The 22109-nt window shown below is 31.6% G+C and overlaps 1 protein-coding gene across 3 annotated transcripts in view; it reads right to left on the reverse strand.

Moving 5' to 3' along the window:
• Khc-73 (Kinesin heavy chain 73) overlaps nucleotides 1-22109 on the reverse strand; it is a 369120-nt gene that overhangs the window by 65849 nt on the left and 281162 nt on the right. For all 3 annotated transcript variants that reach the window (XM_085815982.1, XM_085815983.1, XM_085815984.1), the window contains exons 4-16: nucleotides 18889-19039; nucleotides 15653-15830; nucleotides 14622-14709; nucleotides 14278-14412; nucleotides 13088-13200; nucleotides 12733-12844; nucleotides 11576-11788; nucleotides 9430-9531; nucleotides 8320-8454; nucleotides 8071-8207; nucleotides 7831-7940; nucleotides 1785-1925; nucleotides 1483-1666 (exon numbers count right to left, since the gene is read on the reverse strand). In XM_085815982.1, the coding sequence (XP_085672108.1) occupies nucleotides 1483-1666; nucleotides 1785-1925; nucleotides 7831-7940; nucleotides 8071-8207; nucleotides 8320-8454; nucleotides 9430-9531; nucleotides 11576-11788; nucleotides 12733-12844; nucleotides 13088-13200; nucleotides 14278-14412; nucleotides 14622-14709; nucleotides 15653-15830; nucleotides 18889-19039 (1799 nt within the window). The remainder of the gene's footprint in view (nucleotides 1-1482; nucleotides 1667-1784; nucleotides 1926-7830; nucleotides 7941-8070; nucleotides 8208-8319; nucleotides 8455-9429; nucleotides 9532-11575; nucleotides 11789-12732; nucleotides 12845-13087; nucleotides 13201-14277; nucleotides 14413-14621; nucleotides 14710-15652; nucleotides 15831-18888; nucleotides 19040-22109) is intronic.

Below are 22109 nucleotides of genomic sequence, written 5' to 3' on the forward strand. Positions count from 1 at the left end.
GCAGTCCTATATACAAAATTTCAACATTCTGAGACTACTCGTTTTTGAGTTATGCGAGATACGTACGTACGTACATACGTTCGTACAGACGCCACGAAAAATTCTCTTCAGAATTAATTTTAAAGCAGTTTTATAATTTTTTTGAAGGAAAAGAGTATTTTATTCTGTCCTTACGTACAGATATCATGTAAAAACATCATTAAATTGCATTTGATAGCGGTCAAAATGGATATTTTCGTTGAAATATGCTGCCTGAAACTTTTCGCGATTACAATACTTCCTTTTTACTTTACAAGGAAGTAAAAAAAAGCATTGTAATCTGTGATAAATCACTTTTTTGTAATATGATTCTGAAATAATATGCCAAATAATGCAATAAAAATCTTTCTTCTTTGAGAAAGAACTAAGTGGTAAAGAAGGCACAACAATGCAAATGAATTTCAAAGAAATGATGATAATTTTTTTCAATATCTCAGCAACAATTCATACCGAATGAGTACCTGAAAAATAGATGATTAACTAAGTTTACTATAAAGAGTTTTTGACAACTTTTTATAAATAAGTGAGAAGAAAATGCCTAATTGTAGAAGAGCTCACAGGTTCTTCAACGTCATGACAAAGCATCTGCATAACATCCCTTCATAATACCCTTTCTGATTAAGCACAAGATTGCAAACTTAGAACAATCACTTTGCTCCCCATGACCTAACTACTTTTGATATTTTTTTGTTACTAAAAGTCAAATCTCTATTAAAAAGAAGTTCATCTTACTACAATGATGCAAAGAAAGAAAAAGGCACATAGGTCATGAACAAGCTTTCAGAAAAATAACCAGCAACTTTTCTTCCAGAAACAGCAGATTCTCATGCAATGGTGTAGGAAATAGGAAGATGGTTATATTAAAGAGGGCAATATTTCGACAACAAATTTTGTGAATAAAAAAATATCATAACCACAATATGTTATTTTTTAGTCACATCTCATTATCTTAAAAAAACATAACACAATCAATGACTTTTAGCTGCTTCAAGTATCTTTCTCACAGTTTACTCAGTATCTTTCAAAAATGAGTTGATAGACACATTTTTTCTCCAAATCCATTTTCAGTATCATCAGTAAACAAACTTTTTGTCCTTGAGAACAGCTTGAATTGCCATTACAACTGAATGAGTATTATCTCTAATGTAATTAATCGTTTCTGGAAAGTTAAATTTTTATCCAAGATAGTTTTCAGATAATAGATGATGGTATGCAAAATCATTTAAACTAGATTCATTAACATCAAAATCACATATTAGCATTATCATCATCATTATAAATAAACAGTTCAATAAAATGTCAAAGATTCAATAGAATGCCTACTCTTATACTTACATATGCAAATGAAGTTTAAAAATGCAATAAAACAGACAACTTGAAAAAGGGGTAGAATAAAAATTTAGTTTTTTAGAGACAGAATAAGTTTTGAAGCTTCATAATTACCTGTCTTGGGCCCAACGTTCCATTCGTGACTGAACATTACTTGTAGGTGTGCCAGCAGGTGTAAATTTTCCTAAACCTAATAAATCAAAAGGAGGATATGGACTGTATGGTGTGCCTGGAGACATTTGATTCCTAAGAATTTGTAACTGTCTCTCATACATTTGCCTTTGTTTGTCCAGAGCAACTAAAAGGAAATGAAACAAATTGAGAAATCAGATAAAATGAAACAAACTGAGAAATCAGATAAAAGTATAAGTCAATATATAAAGCCTTCTTAAGAAAAAAGAGAAAAAAAAGTTTACTTTGTTTATCTTCTTCATGCTGTTTTTCTAGAGCTGCCATAGCTGACTGTATTGGATCATTACTCAACTCATTCATCATCAGTTCTTCTCTAGCAAAATCATAATCAAGGGGTCGTTCAGGAATGTCAGGACTATTGCAATCTGCAAGAAAAAGTCAAATTAAAAAGCAATTCCTTTAAAAAAATATACAGACCACATAATAAAATTACAGTTTGTCAGAGTATATCTTTTGGAATCCAAACAAATGTTCTACATACAATACATACCAGAAAACACTGAATAATAATCACTAGATAAATTTTAAATCATATTAACTATAATAAGAAAAATCTACCAAAATAACAATACTACAGAGGATCTGCTAAAAATGTGAGAAAATATATCTGAAACTTTAAAAAAAGACACAAAGGGAAAAGTGCATACAGTAGAAAGTCTGAAATCTGGATTTTGAATATCCAGGTCACCAACAATTTTTTTGTTGGGAACTTTTTCCCCATTACAAAGTCTAGGAATGGAGAATGTAACACTCAAGTAAAAGCTGTGTGCTATAAAAGCAATTTTTTCCCTTATTAAATGAGGTTTTGCATGTCATTTTCAAATACCTGGCAGCTAAGGCATCATACCATGAACAGTGATATTACATTGATGCTATGATGATACTTTCAGCTTTTGAGTGATTGTGTGTCTGGAGAAGGGCATTTTTCTGTCTGACCTAAACAATAAGTGTGTCACAACACAATTTTGCGCGAACAATTTGCAATATTACCCATACTGGTTTTCTTTTGTTGATACAGTGGGGGAAGGGTCAAAGTAGATTCTGAGGAACTCAAGTTTGGTTAATATAGCAAACTGGGCTCTTCTTTAACTTTCTGATTTGAAGCAGCTTAATATTTTGTTCCACCTATTACTACTAAATACAGTTTTAGAAAGTGATAATGTCTCTTTTATTCTTTCCCTGAAAATGTACATCTGTCAATCACACAGCCAAAAGATATCAGAATTTTTTGTGCACTAAAATACAGATAAAAAGTAGCTTTTTAAAAAACAATGCAGCAGTATGACCAAGAAGAAAGTTAAAGAAATATTTTAATAAAAAACAATCTGATGGGTGGGGGCACAGCAAGATCATGAGTGAATGTGTTTTCAGATATTTCTTGAAATACTTGGCATAATTCATAGCCAGTTACCAGATTTCATGATGATAATGAAAACCATATACTGAAAGTTTTCAGGTATCAAAAGTAAAGACACAAATTTTCCAATTAATGGAATATGAGAAGAAATGTTAAATGAAGATGATATAAATTAAGTCTTACATTAGGATGGCAATGCTTCAATTATAATTCAATTAAAAGAATGCGAATATCAGTAGTATGGTTTTAAATCCAGAAAATATTGCTATTCAGCTTTGAGTCAGTACTTTTTTATTTTACGTAGTGGTGTTTAAAAAAAATTCCTGCATTACACAAAATACTTCTTTCTTAAAGAAACATTAATACAGAATATTTTTTATTTTATAACTTCTGCCTGCCATCTTATTAGATTTAAACTTTTTTTTTCTAATGGCTGGCACTTGCCTATGCCGGCATTGGCCACTCCTAAGGCCAATGAAGGGACAGACAATTTACATCCATGCTTTTTCTGGGATTCGAACCCGGGCCCTTCAGTTTCACAGTCAGGCTTCCCTAACCACTGTACCCATCTGGGCGGCAATTAGATTTAAACTGATGACCTAAATTTCGGATATTACTGAAATCCACCTGAAAAAATCTCAGTGATTCTGTATCTCAGATTTTGTACTATATAGAATTTAAAACATGATGTTCTACATAAAAAGATTTTTTTCTCCAAGAAGTGTGATTTTTAAAATTTTTTAAATGAGGCGTAAAAACTTTTTTTTAACCCCTTAACTGCCGCGGGCATATATATACGCCTTGCTCAGCCGATGCGTTAACTGCCCCCCAGATGCGCAGCTGATGCGTTAACTTTGCGAATAATTTTAGGTGTAGCAGCGCAAAGCAAATGATAGCAGTTTGGAAGGACGTATATATACGCCTGGGGCAGTTAACGCATCGGCTGAGCAAGGCGTATATATACGCCCGCGGCAGTTAACCCTTTGCGACACGCATATTTAAAATATATTTTAATCTTTAAAAAAATGCCTTAGACTAAGTCAGATGGACTTACTTAAGTGCCTTTAAGGCTTGGAAAAAATTCTGCACTTTTATTTTTTACGGTGGAAGGTGGGATACCGTTTGTCCCACCATGCAACTAGCACATGTCTTATAGCGTATTGGTGTATAGCAGGGAAAAAAATTATATGTGGAATGAATAAACAAAATAAAGCGTGCATTCTAAAATATTCATAATAAACACACTAAAATGCATTTTGTACTTATTGCATATATGCATGACTTGTAAAATTTTGCATATGCACATTTTGCATGTAGTATATATTTAATATTTTTAAATTTTAGGAACAAAAGAAAATATTTTCTTGAATATTATTTTAAGATTAAAATTTGATACTCGTACATATGATACTAAATAAAATATTAAAATTGGCCCTTGATTCAAAAGCATTTATATATGACTAAAATTGAAAAAAGTAATTTTTCATGAAACTTTGAAAACATGTTGTTTCATTCTTTTGTAAGCATAGAGGCACTTCACATGTTTCACACATGCAAAATGTTCGTCGTTCTTCTTTCCATATGCTGCAATATGCACATCTCCTGCTCGTTCTCTTTGGCGTTTTACTTACATTTTTTAGTGTCTTTTCTGGCTGTACGAACGGGTTTTTAGTTTTTATTTGAACTGCGGATTTCAGTTTTCTTTTCAGCTCTTTCTTGCCTCCAAGTGCCATTAGACCTTCTGTAACTGAGAGAAGAAAATCTTTCATTGTTTTTACATCATGATGACTTGAATAAATGTGTTTACTATACTCGCATCTAAAAAGTAAAAAAAAAATCATGTGCCACCATTTCTTGCTTTTGCGGTCTATTTCATATAGTCCTTTCAGTTGATCAATCAGTCGACATATCCCATATTCTTATTGTATAAAATAATGCTGTTTGGGCACAGTACTTTTTTTTTTTTTTTTGTCTTTCCATCTCGTTCCTTTCTATTAATTTCTTTCAGTTGCCTTTTCCAAGCAAGACAGGATAGAAACGGATCTTTTATCCTTTCATTTTATGCAATAAATTGAATCATCGCTAACTGAAAAGTCTATATTCTCTTGACATAAATTTGTCTTTTAAATTTTTGGGTAGATACTTCCGATCCATATTTACAGTGCCACATGCATAGATGGGTCTGTGTCTTTAAAAAGCGAAACAAATTATAACTACTTCCCTTTCTTCTTCAGCAATAATTTCAACCTCAGTTATTCTCTCCTGGATTTCAATTTCATCTGAATCAGAACTGACATCTGAAGCATTTGAGTTGCAATCGGATGGCAATTCAGCAAAAAGATCCAAAGCTTCCTGAGTTGTTAATTTTTTCCTAGACATTTTAGCACATCAGAGCATACAACGGATGTAAAAGCGCGCGCAATCACGAAAAAAGTAGGTGCAAAAAAGAAAAGAAAAAATAATCGTGAGTGCTGCCATCTATTGAGCGGAAATTCAAGTGTGTGGTGGGACAAATTTTAACCCACTTATATCAACTGCAAAATTAATGTTATAAAATATTGAATACAATTAAGATTTTTGAAAATAAAATACTTTTGAATATTAAAAAGTATCATACATATCATAAATTGTATACCAAAATTTTTAAAATATTAAAAAATGCGAGATACAGGGATATCACTCTTGTGATCCTATTTTGAATATTTTTTGCTTATAAACTTAAGCCCTGGTATAGTAGTAACATCTACTGAGAAAAATAATAACTAAAATAGATTATTTTTAAAAGATTAGAAAATTTCTAACGGGAATTGCTAACTGAGAAAATAAATATTAATTAGGTGGGACATATATTAACCCACCATGCCGCAAAGGGTTAAGGGGTTAAACATTAAATTCCTAATAATTCAGTTTTTCCATGTCTCAGATTAAACAATATGCACTTTTATTAAATTTTATCACTTCAATAATTATAAAAAACATGATGATATGCAGTCTAACATGAAAGGCTGCACATGTAAGGTATAATTTTCAATAGCATATTTTAGGGGAATAAAATCTTATAGGCTCTTTAGATATATGTATATATATTGGCATTGACAATTAACTCAGAATCATTTCTTTTGACAGAATCTTTCTCATCTACGGTCAAGTTAATATGAAATTAGGAGTACTACACAGTTTCCGAGAAAGTGCATAAAAATTGGCCAAACTATTATTGATTCCAGTGATGTTTAATTAATTGCGGCAAACCTAACACAATTCAAGAGTTCAATTAACACAATTCATGAGTTCAAATTCTTTTTGTCTGCAAATTTTTCGCAAGAAATAAATATCTATTTAAAGCATTTCTTTTCTTCCCCCACTTTTTTCAGCTTGCCATGGATTTCACAATTTGGGAATTATCGTTGGATGAAAAGTCTGCACTTAATTTATTTCAAACAAGAGGTGTCATCAGAAATAAACAGTTGTGCTTGAAAGATCATTAAATGGAATTGATTTTTAAAATGAAATTCTGTAACAATGCCAGTGTTGCAGGAAAGGATCTTGCAATGAGAAAAAAGGATTGTGGGCTGAAGGTTCTAAAATCCCTTTTTTCACAATTGTGATGTTCAAATATTTCTGATGCCAGGTGATGACATGATTTGAATTTTGTGAATTACAACTTAACATGAAGCATAATATGACTGTTGATTGGAACAGTCATATGCCCAGCCAACAAGGAAAATCTGCAGAAGTAACAAAGTTTCAACATAAATGAAAGACTTTTCACCAGGAGAAAGAGAAATGTTGTGTGGGTTTTTTCAGAACAGTGGGTTTTCAGTGGATTGTGCAGAGAATCTAATGAATGCTTTTTAGTTGTAGTTTCTGGTCGATCAGCAAAAACGTTATTGGCTGTCATTATGGAAAATGTTATAGAAGGAACAATTATTTACACGGATTTTTTTAAGCCATAATAAATCAGATGAAGTATGAGATGCTGGCTTTGAACACTTCCCTGTGAAACAAAAATTTCACTTTGCTGATCCAGAAAGTGGATGTCAGACCTAAACCATAGAGCATCGGTGGGAAAATTCAAAATGGTACTGAGGCATGGCTCGAAAACACCTCAAATTATGTGCAGGAAATGTGAACACTATTAAAAAAAGACAAATCTTAATTTTAATATTATTACAGCACAGCACTGGAACAGACTTCAGCACAGAACTCTCCTAGTAATAAAAATTTATTGCCAGAACTACCGAGTTCAGTAACACGAAAAATTCAAAAGGAATAAATAACGGAAGGATGCATCTAAAGAAAGCAATAGTTACATCATTACCTTATGGAATTTTAATAGATTCTAAGATAAAATTCACATGGAAATTGTGAGAAAACGTAAGTTCTAACTGAAACTTTGCTCTTATAATAATTTGATTACAATGCTGAATTTTTCAAAGAAAATGAACATTTATTTTCATAGAGAAATTTTAACATAACAATCAGTTAGATGTAGAAAAGTGTAACACTGAATGAATTTAATCTTTTAATATAGATGTTTATACACATGAGCTGTTAGTTTCAATCTCTTCCTCAAAGTTTTGAGAAACTTTGAAATAGTTTTTTAAAACAAAATTCTTTCTCAAAATTTTGAGAAACTGCTATTATACGTACAGCAGAAAAGAGAATCAATCACTGATCAGGACTTTCTGATTTATGACTCTAAAAATGGATCCTTCCCTAAAGTAAATCCATGATGCTCAAAACTCAAATTCTTATGGTATTATGGCATGCATTTAAACTTTATATAGATTTATAAAAGTTTGTTTTTTATTAAGATATAAAGTTTGAGTGAGAAAATATCTCAGGTTCATTCTATATGGGAGAACTTCACAATCAATAAAAATCATATATATCATCATAATTAAAATACTTACTGCTAGTTTTGGGACAATTAACTCTAAAGAAATGATTATTTCCCCATAGAATTCGGTCTCCATGATGAAGCTGTATCCTCTTTGTGACAACAGATCCATTTACACATGTTCTAAAACAAAAGATTTATTTTCTGAGTGTTAATCATATTCATTTTCATTGTTTATGCAAATTTACAACTTAAAGAAATGTTTGAAAGTTTGGCAACTATAACTTTATTTCATTAATTAATTTAATTTTACCTTGCTCCATCTACTGGTATGAGAATCAGTTCTGAATTTTCTATAAGAATAGTACAATGCATAGGCATAATGCCCAAGCCACTTAATTGGATGTCTAAATCAGATGATGCACCGGGATAACCTACAACGGTTTTTTCCTATGAAAAAAAAAAAAAAAAAACATATTTGTTAAAATGCTTTGTAATGCTTTGTAAAATTTTTTTTTTGATATATTAAAAAAATCTATAAATATATGGTAAAGAAACATACTTTTAGGTAATAGACTAGTAACTCGTTTAAAGATGGGTCAGCATTTAAGTTGACTAAATAATATTTATCTTGTTCTACTTTAATGCCAGAGGCCTGTACTGATATGCCCATTTTTTCAAGAGCCTGTTGACGCTCCTAAAAATCAATAAACAAAACTCATTAGTATATTACATAAGCAATAGATAAATGCAAAACATATAACACATTGGTAGTGTATAATAAACATAATAATAATGCATGATCTATTGCAGTGGATAGGAAAGAAATTATGATTGCAGGTAAAAATATAATAATAAAGATATCTGTTTATATTTGCTTGCAGGATAATTCTGTTATATCCTCCCAGGGAAGAACAGAATGTCAAAAACAGTATACAAATTAGTTCATTTATAACTGATACCTCATACAATACAAGTATGAAGAGCTGGTGATGGACAGATGGTTCCATGGAGGAATTCTAAAGGACAGATATTTGATCAATTGATAATTAGGTTTCAAGGGGAATAATCATAAAAATATATATCCCCAATTTACACTTTCCTAACTGGCAATTAAATCTGGGCCAAGTCTATCAGGGGTTATTAGTTTCCTGTTGGTAAAAACATATGAATATCTAAAGAATTTACATTTTCAAGAAGATTACATTATACCCTGATCAAGATAACATGTGGAAATTTCTACTCAAGTAACAGACATTAAACTGGTTTTATGAAATAGACTCCAGTTGCAGAAAAATCATTTAATAATATATATTAAAAAAAATTTCTTTTATATACCTTTTCCTTAAAACCACCAATTTTAAGAAAAAGCTCACTGTAAAATACACAAATGCTCCAAATGCTCTAATATCTAATTGGAAGTATTTGATAATATTCAAAACTTTTGATAAGTTTTTAACTGAATGAAATGAGTAAAACTGCATCACAGTTGAAACAAATGTAATAAAAGCATCATGGTTAAAAACTACATAACATCCAATTCTTTTGTTAAATTATAATATTTGGAAGGTGATAAAACTTCGCTAGTTATATTAAAACATATATCACTAATATGCTCACATTCGACTCAGATTATAAGAATATATTTATTTGAAAAACCTCAAAAGTTCACCTGATGAATTTTTTCTGTTTTCCTGAGTTTTTCTTCCCATGTCTGAGATATTTCCTGCATGAGTTTCTCAGATTCACGCAAACGTTCTTGTAAGTCTTCTTGCTGTAAAGAAACAATAAAAGGCAACTTAAATTTAAAAAGGGCAACAAATTTTCAAATTTTGCAGAATTTAACAGAACTGAATATTACAATATTTTTCACTTAGCATACATTTTAATACACTAAATAAATAATTATTGTACAAGATAAATATGCACATGAAAAAGAAATATTATACAAAGTCTTTAATCCAGACTCGTTGGGACTTTGGCGATTCTAGATTAGGGGTTTCTCCAGATTATAGATCATCAATTTAAATCTGGTAAGATGGCATGCAGAAATGAAAAATAAGAAACCATAATTATGATCTAAAGGGTATCAAAATTTACAAAACAAAACAAAACAAAAAAAAAAACAAACAAACAAAAAAAAAAAAAAAAAGCAGCTTAATATTTATTTGTTTACTTTATTAAACATTTCTTTCAATGCAAGTTGTTTATGTTGCTTCGTTTTTTTGTGCTAATACTTTCTCTTTAATTCTATAAAAAGACATATTTTCTTGTTCAGTCCTGAATTGCTGTGTCGAGAATACCGACTAACCTGCGAATCGAAATTTTTTCGTTTTCAATAACCTCTTTGCCACTTTCTTCATTATCATAGATCCTTTGGCAGCTCCAGAATTGGAAACTCTTTTTGACATAATCGAAAGTTCAAGCTTACTTTTTATAAAATTGCTTTAACAGTCTGCAAAAACTAATAAGCCAAATCCAATTAGTAGATTAAGGAACAACACAATCTGCAACATTAACTGAAATAGATAATTAGATAATTTTAGCCTAGCTTATACCTTCCGTTATACATTAAACGCGTATAATACCTTTACACAAGTGCTGAAAGTTTGTAGCTTTGAGGTCCGGATTATAGATCATTCAGGATTATGGACGTCCGGATTAAAGACTTTGTACTGTAATATTTTACACACATAAAAGTTAATAAAAATGAATAGAAAAAGAACATAGTTATTAAAATGATTGACCTATTTAACCATAATGCTATTAACAGTATATTAATTTGATCTAGCTTTATAATATGTCTAAAATGTTTATGTAAAGGACAGGTCTTCAGAAAAATTTTCTTTCTGAAGGTGGACCCAATACAACTTAGGTGTTCACAACTGGTCTCATATATCATCAGAATTCATGTCATATTACTCATGGCATAAGATCTGATGATTAATTAATTAGTAATGTTATGTTCAAGGTATGTGGGAATTAATTAGTAATGTTATGTTCAAGGAATGTGGGAATTAATTAGCAATGTTATGTTCAAGGAATGTGGGAATTAATTAGTAATGTTATGCTCGAGGAATGTGGGAATTAATTAGTAATGTTATGCTTATGCCACCATTCTCTAAAAGTCCCTATACAGTCTCAAACCCATGATGTTACTACTACAGAGACAGTAATAAAAATATGGTATTGTGACCTAAAGCAAATATGGTATGAATTTAATTTTTGTTTCAATTCTGCAGATTAACTAAAAGATGTTATATATAATACTAGAATAATATATTCTGTAGGTTAACTAAAGATTTATCTGCAAAGTCACGACACCCAATGCAAAGTATCAACCATATCGGAAGAAAATATCCCTTTCCTTTTCCCTATCTTATCTTAGTTAACATCTGGGCTAGCAACACTTCAAAAGTTTTTCTTTCCCTTTATTTCAGACTTCATTTTTAAAATTAAAGCAATCTGAAATAGATTCATTCATTTTGAACAATTTGGTGTACATCCTCACAACAGCAATCAAGAGCTTAAAATAATTAGTATCATCACAGAAAGCAAATGCATTAAATTTTGAATTCCAGTTCCAAATTTAATACTTTAACTAAATTTACTAAAAATGTATATTTCTATTTCAAGAAATCATGCAGTTCTTTTTCAGACTTCCCATGTAACAATTATTTTTAAAAATTAAACTTCACACACACACAAAAAAAAAAAAAAAAAAAAAAAAAAGAGAGAGAGAGAGAGACATTAAGAATTTTAGCTATCATAATTTAGTTTTATCAATATCAAAAATTAAAATTTAACAGTAAACTTACTGTGGTACTTTTGAGCTGTTCTTTGAGCATTTCCACTTCTTCCCTGAGATCTCGGATAATCCTGGCATTTGGATCTTCATTTACAACAGCATGATTAACTATTCGTTTAGCCCTGTCAGCATAACGTAATGTTGAAAGTGTTTCATCATAATTGTCAGCTGCAGGACTAATAGTAGCTACCATGACGGTTCGGCTGTTGCCACCAAGATTGTCCTATGGAAAAATATAAGAAAAGGAAAAAGAAAGAATATTAATAAATTAGAAGAAATTTTTTTATACTTAGCACAATTTGTGTCAGAAAGGTAAAAATCTAATGTTTAACATTCAAAAGAATTTAAATATTGGTACAAGTCCATAAAATAAGGCGAAAAGTGCAACATGCAACCCCTAATATTACAAACGTTGAAGGTATAAATAAATGGTCTCTAAAAGTTCTCTATGAAGGATATGATGCCTTTTTAAACAAAATTTCACACAAAAAATTATTCATCTGTACAATGAATCTGTCTGAAGCAGAATTAAATATATTTCCAATAATTAAGGCTATTAAAACACATTTCTAATTTGTAGTTGATGATGACTTAAAGAACAACAAAAAGGAAAAAAAGAGACGAGGATATGGTTAACTTAAATAGCTCAATATAAGCATTATTGTAATTTACTTGACTTCAATTTTAGGCATATATGCATACAAAAATGATCAAGAAAGTAATCTGAGGTTGTCATAGATTATGCAGTCCATCCACAACCCCCCAATTTTACATCAGCATGTGTCTTTTTTTATGCTTGTACCTATAAATATTTTCAGGGTAAAATTAATTCAAAACAAATTTTAGCAAGACATTATCATTCATCCACATTCACATTAAATTGCTAAAGATAACTAAGGAGAAAAAGGTTAAAATCCTCGTGATACAAAAATATTTTACACACGATTCATTAAATACATTATGCATATTTTTTTTCTTATTTACGACTGCACATTTTTATATGATATTACAAAGCATAAATGCATAGCAGAATGTTTAAAATCTTTGCTCTCTAAAAATATTACAGGTTATTTTTAATAGCATCTCCTATAAATTACACTAACAATAAAATTCTTTCATCAAAATTAAAATTCAGCATTGAATTTATTGTTTTAAAATTTTCATTACCTTTAACAACCAGGTAAGTACGGAATCTCTGTATGCAACAAATTTGTCTTTTGTTTTCCCACAAGACTGGTCAGCTAGTTTTGATATAACCAAACCTAGTGTTGTTAATGACCTAAAGATGGGGAAAAAAGAACAATCTAATAATGTTTCTTATTACATGATCCATATACATAAAGAGGAAAAATGCATCCTTTTCCTTTTTTAGAGAGATGTTGAAAATAATCATCCTAATATTAAAATAGGTATATGGGATATATAAGTCATCATGAATCATATAAAACAAATTTAACTACACAACAGAATAAATATTGGAAGAAAAAAAGAGAACACAAAAAGGAATTTCAAGAACAAATACTTGTTAATGTTTGAGCCTTCTTTAAGTCTCTCGCCAACTGCACCAGTCTTAACAGCTCTTTCACTACCAGCTAAGTCAACTAAACTCATCTTAGATACCTTTTCTCCAGTAACCTTGAAATAAAGCATAATTATTAAAATAATATTCTGTACTTTTATTACTGCCCAATAAGCAAGTAAAACTCTAATGGAAATAAGAAAAAGATTAAAATGCACTGATAAAATTTTATAAAACGAATCCCAATCCAATTAAAATATCATACATCAAGTGTTAAATCTGAAAAAATAATATGAAATTATATTAAACTAATTGAAGATAAAAATCGAAAAAATATTAAAGTAGTAGCTAAAATATAATATTAGTCTTAAAAGTTACATAATTTTTATAAAAAAAAAAAATTCATGATGATCAAAGGATTTGATGATGATTCAAATTTTGTTTACCATTACTAACGTAAATTAACAATAAATTTATTTTAAAATGTAAAAGCTGTATTAGTTAAATCAATACATTTTAATAAATTTCTAAAATTATCAAAACATATGGACATTAAATACATTTAAAGTAAAATGCATATGAAAAATAAAAATTTTATATCATAATGGTAACATAAAAAGAGTCAAAAATTAGTCTGCTTCAAAATCGGAATAATTTCTTCCCAATCAACTATTAACATACAAAGACTTCAATCCTTCAGTTTTCGACTAGATCTAGTTATTTTTATTTTATTTATCCGCTCTAACTTATCTTAACTTTTTTTTTTTTTTTTTCCCCCATTTGCTATGAACAAAATGGAAGATTCTATAATAACTAGATAACTAGAGCAATTCTTTGGTCCCTAAAGAGAAGTTGGCATTCACATGCTAATTTTTAAAAAAAAAAGAAATCTAAAATGAAGATTTGCAAAAGTGTAGAATAACAAAGTGTACTCTTGTTGACCAGAGTTACTTCTTCTTCCTAAAGAAATTTCAGGCATCATGCAAGCATAAAAAATTGGTCTCTCTTTAAATAAATTACAATTTTAAATTCCTAGAGAAATGCAAATGATGAATTAGCATTTATTAAAAATAGTATTTAATTAAAAAATCTATGGCTCTGAAATAATAAAAATATTTAAAATTTGTAAGTAAAGGCTATAAAAGCATAGGATAAAATACAATTTAACTTCATCTCTTAAGCAAAATACTTACTCCTGATAAATCATCTGATACAGTACATGTAAGAGTAATGGTAAAAACTGCATGTGACCTGCTGGATTCACTGTTCATATTTGTTGCAGCAACAGTTCGAGATTTATTACCTTCAGTCATGAGGTTATTTATTTCCTGTGAAGAGGGAAAAATTATAGTAACAATTAAGCATTAATTTAAGTATTTGACAAAATTGTTATTATTCAGAGCAAATGCTTAAAAATTAACAGATTACTGTCATCATTCATTAAAAATAAAAAGAACAGAAAAAGTAGAATCCAAATCTTACAAAACAAACATAAAAAAAAACTTCATAAAATAAAAAATTTTCAAATTAAATATACCTCATATGAAGATACTGCAAGTGTTGATAGACCATCAACATATGGTCCTAAAATGTTATGTTCTCTAACTTTTAATGTTTGCTTGCATCTAAAAAAATAATTCAGTTCACTAACTAAGAATCATCAGACAAATAATTAACATTAAAAACATTTACTGTAATTACTTTACAACACTTAAGCTTTTCGTCATGTTTAATGTGTTGAAGAGAAAAGTAGAAGAAGATGTCTAAGAAATTGATCTTTAATCAGCTTTAATTGATGGCAAAGCTTTTCAAAAGTAAGTAGCATTTATTACAAATGAATATGATTCTACAAATATCTATAAAATTCCTCATCACATTACACACATACAATCAATAAATTATTTTTCATAGCAACACTGTTACCCTAGTTTACAGACACAGATGATGTATTACTTTAGTAGATTCTACCTCAAGCAAAACAGCTAGAAAAAGTTATTGGCTGAAAAATGAAGAACATAATATTCCTTCATATGGAAGAAAAGCAACCATATGTCCTCCCAGCAGAGAGAGAGCTACTGAGTGGCTGACTATTTAAATAATTTCATACATTAAAGGTTTTTCAGTAATTATAGCTGGACCTTTTTCTTAAAAGCATCAAATACAATTCTATGGGCAGAAATTTTACAAATATTAGAACTTTTGCAACAGCAAGAACATTAATATTTCTGAAATAATATATAACAGATAAACTGCACATAATTAAAATTTTCAAAAATGTTCTCTTAATTTAAAAAAATTAATTAATCAATTAATTTAATAACAATTCATGCCATATTTAATAAAAATATATCTATTTTGATACAGACAAACTAAACAGACAAAAATAATTATGAGAATTTTTGAACCAACATTAACTTTCATTTCCTTTATTTAGATTAAATATATGTAGCATAATAAAACTAAAACATAAAATAAAAAATGGGAAAAATTATTACAGTTTTGGCATATAAAAGCTTCTTACAATCTTTTAATGAAACTGATAAATCAATGGAAACATTTCATACTCACCCTTTAGGATCAAGCAAATCGTGCACTTTCTCATTATAAATCTCCATGTAAGAGACTTCAACTTTATAATCTGACTGCCGCCCTGATGCATTAATGCGTTCAAACAGAGCATCACAAAGCCTAGGAATCAATCCTTTATTGTCCTCAGATCCCATCATCGTAAATGATTTCCCCGATCCTGAAAAATAGGAATACTCTTACAGCTGTAGAACAACAACTAAAGATTCTAAAAAGTAAACAAACATCAGTCAAAAATTAAAATTAAAAAAAGAATTGCGTATACAAGAAAAATTCTTAGTTCAAAACCTTCTTGAAAACTGAAAAGAATATTTGATAAGGTGGGAGGGGAAATTGGCACTTAAAAAACGTGAAAAATTTATTTAATATAAAAATAATATGAAATATATAATGAAAAAACATATTCATGTAGCAGTACAGAAACAGAATGTCACAAAAAAGTTCAGTATATTACTTTATACAGAGGCTGTTCGCACATTTTTTAGAAGATTTTGGTATGCGGTAATAAAAAATCGTTTGCTGCAAAAAGTAGTAATTGTAATTGTACTATGTTTTTAAAAGTCAAAATTATCGTCTGTGGCTTGAAAGTTTTGTTTTTATTCAAAATGGCGAATTTAACAAAGCAGTGGTTCGAAGGCTACATTTACTCTCTTTCCGAAGAGAAATATGCATACTCCGTTATCCAAAAATGTCATGGAGTCATGGTTTTGTTATATCTAAAGCATCGATAGGTAATATCATCAACAAGAAAGGGAAAAAACGTCAAATTGGAGCCTAAAGTGGGACAAAAATTCTAAACAAGTATCCAAGGAAAAAACGGCCATCTTCGACTATTGTAAAGGTACGTTGTTTAATGTTAAAAGAAAATCCCCCTAGTCAAAGGACAGTTGCAAAATCATTAAAATGCTCGGTGTCCACTGTAAACAAAATGATAAACGTTAATTTAAATCTTAAGACAGCAAAAAAACGCAATGTGCATCGTCTTCTTCCAAAGCATATCACTCAACACAGGACACGCTGCAGAATTCTATATGAAAAACACTTAGCCAAAGAAAAATGGAAAGCAATTGTCACAATAGATGAAGCATGAGTGTACTTAAATGATTGCAACAAAAAAAAGAGTCATTTACGAGTATTATCATTAAAGGGTAGAAAAAAATTTAAGTACATGGTTCAAAAAATCGAAAGAAAGTTTTTCTAAGGGATTCATGATTGTTGCTAATTTTTCTTATAATGGCAAGTTAAAAATAAAGAGAGTGCAAAAAAATGTTAACTCCAAATACTATCAGGAACATATTTTATCGCCAATTTTTCTGAATGAAATACCATCGCTTTACCCACAGTGCCATCAATCTGTGAGTATCAGGACAAAGCTGGCAGTCACACATCAAAATCCACTGTAAACTTCCTAAAAGAAATGGAACAAAAAACAGGTATCAAGGCCATACCCTTCACTGATATCCCTACTAAATCTCCCAATGTGTCATCTATGGATTTTTGTGCTTTCGGACTTTTAAAAACTGCATTATCCAAACGTTGTCCCAAAACCCTAACAGGACTCTGGAAAGCTGTTCGGGAAGAATGGGATAGAATACCTCTACTGCCACTTCAAAAGGCATTATTATCCTGGAAATTGTGGTGTCGAAAGATAGTTCAGAATAAGGGATGTCAAATAGAACATTTAAAACACAAGAATTTTATATAATTTAGTTTTGTGAATACAATATACATCGTCTAAAAAATGTGTGAACATCCTCTGTATAAGATATTCATAATTTCATAATACATTTAAAAAATTCATATCAAATGCCAAATTGTATTACACAAAAATAAATGCATTAGTTTTTTGTGTGCTATATTTCATAAATATTCAGTGCATCCATTTTGCTGAGACAACAGACATCTGTATGGTGATACATTTTAAATCACCATACTGCAGATGTGCTTTGATCAACTAAAACCATCACATTGGTGATATGGGGTTACAAAAACGATTTCTGAAATCAGTGGAGAACAGAAGTACAAAGACAGTATCACCGACAAGAAAAGTGATACAGTATTTTTAAAATCCAGACTAGCCACAACATTGAAGTGTCACCTCCTTGATCTATATATCTTGCCAAACCTTTGTGGCAAACTTTCACTGAAATATTCTCAATGATTTCTGTGCATTTTTGATGAGTAATAATCTCTATAGTAGTGAGCACTACCACACTGAAAGAGATAGTCTTAATTATTTCATTCAACACCAGTAATGGCTAACTTTGCAATATGTCCAAATAAATCCTTCCAACAACATGATAATAAAATGACTTCCAATAACAATAAAAACTGAACAGAGAAAAATATGCGATTAAATAATTCACAATAATATATGGCTTATACAAAAAGGTGTTCCAAAATTGTGGCTATGTACCTTGTCTCCCATAAATACTGATTTTATACAAGTACTTGCAGTTATTTTCTAATCAAAAACTTTTTAAAATAGAGCAGAGATTTACCAGAAAAATTTCTGCACTGGCAGTAAGATAGCTTTGAAAACATTAACTTTTTAGTATGGTCTTTGGAAAGCAGTGATCAAACTAGCAAATATTCATCATGCTATAATAAATCAAAAACAAGAATTGCCATACTTTTCTCTAAACACACTTTTTTCTAGTTGTTCTTCACTGTACCTCTAAAATTATATAAATAATAAAAATAAAAATGCTAATGCTTAGTAAACAGATAGATAATTTCTCAATAAAGATCCTACCCTCCTTTTTTTGAGGGGGGGGGAAGGGTACAACTTGAATATCTGAATATTTTGTGTCACCCTGAAATTAAGGAATTTACATTTGCAAACTATATAAACATTTTACTATGTTATACCGATTATTTTATTTCACTGAACAACAAATGTCGTAATATTATGATGAGAAACTTTTTTTTTAGCAATTTTCCTTTATTTGAATAAAAATTTACATAGACAAAAAATTTATAAAAATAAACATTACTGGAATTAAAAAAGTAAAGAAATGAACTGCATTCTTCGTATATATTTTTGTACGACGCAAATTTCTTTCTAATAGCAGTCATTTGAATATATAATAGCAGAAACTCTTTTTTATCATCATATCCAGCTTCTAATCTATCTTTGTTTGCCATAAATTATCAGCAATGCCACACTTACATAAACTTAAGGACAATTTCACAAAACAATAAAGTCAGAAAATTACCTGTCTGCCCATACGCAAGAATGCACGCATTATACCCTTGAAAAGCGTTATCCAATATATCTGCTCCAAGGCTGTTGAAAACAGTTTCTTGGCTGGCATAATGTGGATGATTTTCATTGAAAGACCAAAAACACTGATCAAAAGCAAAACTCTAAGGAAGTAAAAAACAACTTTTAGTATAATAAAAATTTCAAAAATTATTACATGAATACTAAAAAGAAAATTCACTAAAAGTATAAAGGATTATGTCGATAATTTACTTTTAAATTAAATTATGCCAAACTATACAACCAAATTTAGGCAGTTGCATCTGCAAATTTTTTGTGACACAATTTCTACCACTATGCTACTTCGGAAGAAAATCGGCATAACTCAAACATTTGTGAATGTTCGCTTATGTCATAATCTAATCAAAACGAAAATGTGGTATATTTTAATACAAAAGGGTGGTGACACCCTTCATCAGTTAAACTTTCACTTTGGTTAAATCTTCTAAACTAGTGGTTTTCGAGTTGTTCCGCTTTTCTTCCAAAGTAGCAATACATTATACACTGGTGTGCAAAAATTAAGGACGAGACGGTTTTTTCAATATAACTTTGTACAAAAGCTTTCCAAATCAACACATTTAATACCGTAAGATCCCCAATACGTAAGGACATGAGTAATGTAAGCAACACTTACTAAAAGAGAAATCAAAGGGATAAAAAGAAGCTTTATTGAAAAAGTAGCATGGAGCGCAATGCGACTGAAGGCCGAAACATCCCTGTGATGGGTGTCCAGCAAGAAACATCCGGTCTTTAATAGGGAATATGATCTCCCCTGACTGCTAGGCAGGTTTCACAGCGTCTGCTCATGCTGACAATGAGGGTGTCAATGAGTTGTTGAGGCGTTGCTGCCCATTCATCTTGCAGCGCCAATCGAAGCTCCGGAATCGTTACTGGTGGTAAGGTACGAGCTGCCAAGCGTCTGCCTAGAAAATCCCATACATGCTCGATGGGATTGAGATCCGGAGATCGTGCCGGCCAATCCATACGTTCAATATCCTCACTCTCTAAGAGCTGTTCGGCAGCTACTGTGCGATGACATGGTGCATTGTCATCCATGAAAAGGAACTGCGGACCCATAGCGCCTCTAAAAAGACGCACATATGGAAGAAGAATCTCGTTACAATAATGGGTCCCGTTGACTGAACCTGCGTCGAAGATGTGAAGGTCTGTACGAGTACCAAGCATGATGCCTCCCCAAATGAGAACACCGCCACCTCCATACCTGTCCCTTTCAATGATGTTCGAGGGATGATTGCGGCTTCCCCGCTCTCTCCAGATGAGTATGCGATGAGAATCGCTACTCAGACTGAATCTGCTCTCATCTGTAAAGAGTACTCGTTCCCATTCATTGTCTCCCCAATTCCGGTGTTCCCGGCACCACAGAGAACGCCTTCTCCGATGGGCAGGCGTTAGAGGTACACACAGTACAGGCTGTCGTGCAAACAGACCACCACCGTGCAGTCTTCTGGCCAAGGTAAAACGCGATATCTGTCGTCCAGTCGCCTGTGTCGTGTGTCTAGCGATTTCTCCCGCTGTCTGCCGCCTGTTTCTTCTGGCCTGTAAGGCAATATACCGGTCATCTGCGGGTGTGGTTCCTCGTGGACGACCACTATTAAACCCCCGGATTGCTGTTCCTGTAGTTTGAAATTTTCTCCGAAGTCGTGAAACGATGCTGTGAGCAATTCCGAACTCTGCAGCCACACTTGTCACACTGCGGCCTTCCTCCAACTTCCCAATGATTCGACCTCGGGTAAAGCATTCAGATGTCGTCTAACAGATTGATTATTCGCCATTTCTCGCTGAGGCAGCAACTCGGTGTGATTTTAACTGCTATACGGTGTGCAATCTCTTTGCCAGAAATACTGATCTTAGACCGACAACATGCTTTATACTACTCAGACACTCCCCCATTACGTCTACCTGCATATCTGCGCATGTGCTACCGTACATCACCTTACTTAATCTCCTGATTGGTCTTTCTGTCCGCTCTGCCTCTTCGTTCAGCTGATATGCTAATTTTTCGACTTCGTCCTTAATTTTTGCACACAAGTGTATTTAAAGTTGCACATGCTAGCATCTGCTTACATAAGAGTCAATACTTGTTAAACTCTTAATACTACGACATGGGGGAAACTTTTTCTTTTATTATTCTAAATATTATTTTCTCCGGCGGTCGCGGAGAGGTTGATTGGATTGGATTGGAGGACGACCCAATTCCCCTTGTCAATGAAGACCTTATGACCAATATAAGTCACCTCGATCATACAAGCTTGTTACTGATTGGCTGAAGGTTCACGAATTATTATTTTTTTTTTTCACTATGGAAGGCAGTTACTATTTTTGTTAAATTAACATTTTGCACTAAATTTACCTCTTTGCGGAACCCTCTTTTTGGTGACAAAGATAATTCTTTGACGATGTGGGGATAAAGGCTACATGCCTAAGAGCCCCGTAATAGAACCATTCCTTGGTCCTTGGACGAATTATTCGTTGAAAACTGCACTAATGAATTCGAGGCAGAGAAGAAAGTTAAATCAATCTACGTTAGCGTCAAGACTGTGGAGAAATATAGGAAGATGACAAAAATTCTACAGGAACGAATTATACCGCACCATTTATTCCAGCTGCAAAGCAAGAAGCCACTAAAAGGTGGTGATAAAGAATTTACCTAACTCCACTATTGAAGAGGCTATACTGGAAGATCTTCAAAGAAGGAAGTTCCCAGCAACCAAAGTAAAGCAGTTTCGTAGAAGTCAGAAAAATGAATTTAAAAAGCTGCCAATCTACTATGTTGAACTTGAAAAGACGTCTGAGGGACTTGCAATTCACCAGGTGAATAACATGTTCGGACTGAATATCAGGATAGAGAAATTCCCACCGAAGAAGCGACCACTGCAATGTTACCGGTGCCAAGTGTATGGTCACTCTCAGCACCTTTGCTCCAACCCTGAGAGATGCTGTAAATGTGGACAGACCCACAGGAGTAAGCTATGTACATTGAAAGATGAGGAGAAGCCAACATGCATCTTTTGCAATCAAGCTCATGTAAGTTCCTTTCATGGTTGTGAGGCTTACAAGAAACGCTTCGAGAAGAAAAAGATCCCACCTAGACCCAAGGAGCCAATACCGACGGCAGCGGACTTTTCCAAACTCATTAAAGAAGAAAATATGCAT

This window comes from Stegodyphus dumicola, chromosome 4, assembly GCF_044657685.1.
Source record: "Stegodyphus dumicola isolate Sdum_Otavi_A_Nest chromosome 4, ASM4465768v1".
In the NCBI taxonomy this organism is placed as follows: Eukaryota; Metazoa; Arthropoda; class Arachnida; order Araneae; family Eresidae; genus Stegodyphus; species Stegodyphus dumicola.